Source organism: Melanostigma gelatinosum (genome assembly GCF_949748355.1).
Source record: "Melanostigma gelatinosum genome assembly, chromosome: 11".
Classification (NCBI taxonomy): domain Eukaryota; kingdom Metazoa; phylum Chordata; class Actinopteri; order Perciformes; family Zoarcidae; genus Melanostigma; species Melanostigma gelatinosum.
In genome coordinates, this window is record NC_136644.1 from 1,532,206 (window position 1) to 1,536,958 (window position 4,753).

General features: G+C 46.3%; 1 protein-coding gene across 2 annotated transcripts; it reads right to left on the reverse strand.

Moving 5' to 3' along the window:
* Positions 1–647: 647 nt before the first annotated feature.
* LOC306784922 (uncharacterized protein) lies at positions 648–3,353 on the reverse strand. Of its 2 annotated transcripts, none has more exons than XM_079279120.1 (2): positions 3,220–3,353; positions 648–2,537 (listed from the first exon to the last, which is right to left on the reverse strand). In XM_079279120.1, the coding sequence occupies exon 2, from the start codon at positions 2,438–2,440 to the stop codon at positions 1,178–1,180; it is 1,263 nt and encodes a 420-aa protein (XP_079135246.1). In that variant the 5' UTR covers positions 2,441–2,537; positions 3,220–3,353; the 3' UTR covers positions 648–1,177. The 2 variants fall into 2 exon arrangements, with proteins under 2 accessions (XP_079135246.1, XP_079135247.1); XM_079279121.1 differs by having other exon boundaries at positions 3,216–3,332.
* Positions 3,354–4,753: the final 1,400 nt, after the last annotated feature.

A 4,753-nucleotide genomic window follows, 5' to 3' on the forward strand; every position in this document is an offset into this window, starting at 1 on the left:
CACAGCAGCTCTTCTGATGTCTATCTGCAGCTTTGAACTCTTTCCAGGTGTTAATGTCTTCCCTTCACTTCCATGTGGGCCAATCAGTCTCCACCGCAGCTGCTTCATCGCTATAAATAGCTTTCATACTGCTGACGTGATACTCATGCAGAGTCTCACTCCTCTCCCTGCGTCCTAGCACCGCTGCCTGGCACTGCCCCCTCATTTCAGCGGCCTCAGTTCAGTGAGGGGGGGGGGGCACCAGGGTGGGCTTCTTTCTGTTTTAAAGCATTCGTCAGAGGAGGTGAAGGCCGTCCATGGATATCAAAAGAAAAGGGCTGGAAACAAATACATTGTGACATATTCACACTTTTGCGCAGTGCACCTCTCCACTCAGTGCCACACCGACACTCGCTCCGTCTGTATATTCTGTATATGTATTCTGTATATACTGGTACATTTAATACTCTTCTTTACTGTCTTATTTTATTCCTGTTCTACTGTTTACTGTTTAGTTTATTATATTACTTGATTTTTATCTTTTATTTTGTTACTTGTGAGCAATGCTGCTGTGATCCTGTCATTTCCCCACTGAGGGACTCATAAAGGATGATCTTATCTTATCTTATCTTATCTTATCTTATGTACAAAATATTATTTCATTTCCAAGTACAGTTCATTTATTTTATATTATAATTCTGAACAACAATGAAATACACAGTTATGACAGTTCAGACAATTTAAAGATCACAAAAACAATAACACAATAACACAATTATGCCAAAGAAGTGTCAAAAGCAGCACATTATATGATATTATATATACTCAGTGTTTGTGTTGAAAAGCCAACAAACTACATGTTGTTCCAAAGAACACATCATCAGAGTCAAGTGAACACGGTGAGATTGACGTGTGACAAATTGTAAGCGTGTGCTTCGTGTTGTCTCCAGGAAATCAACAGCATCATGTGATGAGTCGATTACTTAAGTAATATTTAAAAGTAAAAAATGTTGGTGTTTTCTGCTAGCGGTGTGCTGACCATCACAGAACAAACGGGCTGCAACACGAGGCTTTCCCAGGAAACAGGTGTCGCAAATAAGGACAGTCAGGTCAGAGGTCGCTGTGAACTCGGAGGCCGTGCTGTCGTGTGTGAGATCAGTGGCTTGTGGAGATGTAGTGAGATGTCTGTTCAGTGTGCTCAGGCTTTAAGCGGTTTGGAAAGCAGCTGTTGAGAGAAGAGCCTCTTGAGATGGGCCACTTCCTGGGACAAACAGCTGATCTGAGACCTGAGACTGACGTCCTCTGTTGAATTCTTGGTGTCCCTGGAGTTCTGCGGAGAGGAGGACTTATAATGTGCAGCTGACGGACCCCGATACTGCTGCCCTGCTCCACCACGGGCCTCTTCCCTGGACCAGGGAGCCCGACTCTCTGTCCGATTGTCCCGTCCCGCCTGCTGGTAGTTCCTCAGCTGGATGTTTGGCCACACTGTGGCTACAGGTGGTCCACTGTGTCTGGTGCCAGATGACGGAGACATCTCCCCTCCATCGCTGCAACCAGCAGGCCCTTTGAAGCGGAGCTTATGCGGGAGGCTCCTCAAACCCTCAGGGGAGTCTCGTCTGCTGACGTACTGCCTCCCGTTGGCCTCCATGGGACAGATGTGAGAGTCGTAGCCCTGCTCCTCCGTCAGCTCCCTCGGAGAAGGCCCACTACGCTCACTTGGTGCGTCGTCAAAGAACACAGGGCTGCTCACATTTGAGCCACATGAGGTGGAAACACCGGACTCCTCGGATACACTATGAGTGGAAAGAGGCCTGCCTCCCCTCGGCTCATGGATGGCCCCTTGCTGTGGAGGGTGAGGGTGGATGTGGTGGGTGCTGGGCGGTGTGTATAGGTATGGGGGTCCATCAGTGTGAGGTTGGTAGAAATGTGTTGGTCTTGGTGTTGGGTGAGCACAGAGGGGTGCAGACAGTGGCAGGATGGAGACGTCAGATGAGTCTTTGACCAGGCCGAAGCGAAACTTCAGCGCCAGCAGCTCGGCCCTCAGGTGGCCGTTCTCCTCCAGCAGGCCCATGACTCGCCTCTCCAGCACCGTGTCATTGGCTCGCCTCTTCTCTCTGGACCGCTTGGCTGCCTCGTTGTTTTTTTTCCTCTTGTCCCAATAGCCGTCATCTTTCTTCTCCACAGAGATGAACTCTCGTTTGCGGCGTGCATTGTTGCCGTTGTCTTCATCGCAGCTGCTACCAGCCTTCGCTTCAGCGTTGGCAAGGCTCTCTTTGAGTTTGAGGGCAAAGGTGTGACTCAGGAGGGTTTGGGCCAGCTGGCTTGTGGAAGTCAGGATGGAAACGGCCTCATCGGTGAAGGACACAGCCCTTCCCTGAGGCCTGGACTCCGGTCCCTCCACGGCCAGCAGTGAGGGCAGTGACCGGTCCTGGATGATGCCTCCCGCAGGCCGGCCTGTCATGTTCAAACACTGATTCGACACTTGGGGGAGCTGCGAGTGTGTCCGGAACTTGCTGAGAGTTGGTGGTTCAGGGTGAAGTGTGCTGCGATGGCACCACCTAGTGGTGAAAGATGCAAAGGTGATGAAGGGACCATTTGTTTACAAGGTAAACAGTAAAGCAACGTTCTACTGGTGCCGGTTGAAAGTTGTAATGTTTTCAACATCAGCAAAAGACATCGTCGTTTTTTTAAAAAGCTAATATTGTATCAAATACATTGTTACAGGCATTACAGTGAGACAAAACTATATTCATATAGATTCATAACAACAGTCTTATTTTGGTAATTTTATCCACATTTCAACAGTGAACGTTTCTTATAATATGTTAGCAATTCAATTTAAACCATTTAAAAAGTTCATAAAGAGAGAAAAAATAACAAATGTGAAAGATACTAAATGATTGTTTAAGTCGTTAAATTCGTAAAATTCTTGTTTCGGGTTTGATTATTAGTTATTACTCTGAATTATTTGCTATACCAATAACCATGACACGTTATTGACCATTGTTATCGCTCCCAACATGTTTTCATGAAGTAGATGACTGATGAGCCTGCTGTATTATTATTACATAAAGATAGTCTTTATGCTATTTCATCTGACATGAGATGATAACAAGTAGTAAACAAATAAGTCAGAAACTTTCCTACAATCTATTTAACTACATTGCCTCACATGATAACACAAAAAAAACGATTAACTGAGTGATAAATCTCGGGAAACATAAAGTAAATCTTACTTACAACAAACAGCTGCTGAACCTGTGATGAGAATCTCCTCATTCAGAGAGAGGAGACGACATGTGGAGCTCCACAAGCCGCCGAATGTTTCTGCTCCGCCACAGCTTTCTGTCCTTTCTTTCCCTGCTCACCGGTTCAGCCGGGGTCGGATCCTCACCCCGGATAACCCTCCTCCTCCTCCTCCTCCTCCTCCTCCCCCTCCCCCTCCTCCTCCTCCTCCTCCTCCTCCTCCTCCTCCTCCTCCTCTGAACGGGAAGCCAGCGGAGTCAAACCAGCGGTGACGTGCAGCAGAATAAACAGCAACAAATCCTGAGAGGTCGTTTGAAAAGTATTGCATGACTTTAATACAAACACAGTATTCAGTCAGTCGAAGGATGTGGAAACCAAAAGGAGGTTGAGATAAAAAAAAGAACAGTTTGCCAAACTGTAAGGCAAATCAACAACAAGTAACTTTAGCTTTGGATACTCAAAATTCAACAAGCAAAACAAAGTGAGTGAGATAAAGTACACCGGTCTGCTGCCGCTGCAGCTCTTCATCTGCAGTAAACGTGTTGCGTGTCAGATAATCTGACAATCGACCCGAAGTGGCCTCTGGAATTTAAACTCAGCTGCACACTTGGGTTGACGCCAGCTGGGCTACAACACATTTCATTGTAGCGTGACTGATGAAGAGATAGTGTTGAGCTAACTCCTGCTTCATCTGTGTAGATCAAATAATGCCACAAGTAGGCCAGTGAACGCCGGCGAGTCGGTTTGAGGTCAGTTTTTATGTAATTGGTCAAAAAACAAACAAATTATTAGAACAAAAATAAATGTGCCTGCCGATGGGTGTCAAAGTTAAAGTGATCATATGAAGTCTGTAACATGTTTGACTTCGTATAACTGAACACTGAATCAGAGAAGATTGTTCATGAATAAGGAACCAGGTGTTTCTCCATTTTATACTGTAAAGATGATTTCTTACCCATTCAACACCTCCTGTACTAACAGGCCTCTGTTCCTGTGTTCAATTCGATCATCCAGTTGAAACGTCCTGCGTATACATCAGTCGAATGAGGAGTTCAAGGTAACAAAGCTACACCGACAAATGTGTCGTGCGCTGTTTGTTCCTCTGCAAACACTTATGGAACACAACTATTCTTTTATTTGCATCACAACAGAACAGAGGATGCTTCCTGTCACTCACGCAGACGGACGGCCTCGCTGTGAAAGAACAACAAAAGCTCATCGCTGGTTTGCGGCACCTGTGAGAGTCAATCTTTGCATTTTACAGCCATGTGTTGTAGATGAAGCCCGTAAAGAGCGCACTGAGAGTGAGTCATCTGAATACCAGTTGATGGTGTGAATGGAAAACTGTGCTGTTATGCAACACTCAGAGCGAGCGGGAGCATGTGAGGACTGTGCTGCTGGGAGTTCAGTTGAGGTGAGGTCGCTCAGAAAAAAGGGAACATTGTTCCGTGAGCGATGTGCTCGACAGTGATCAGCGATACTTCCTCCTGCACGTGGAAACGCTTCACACGCACGACTCTCTGACAAT

Excerpts from the sequence above, each read along its gene's own strand:
- LOC306784922 (XM_079279120.1), bottom strand. The coding sequence starts at position 2,440 with ATGACAGGCCGGCCTGCGGGAGGCATCATCCAGGACCGGTCACTGCCC.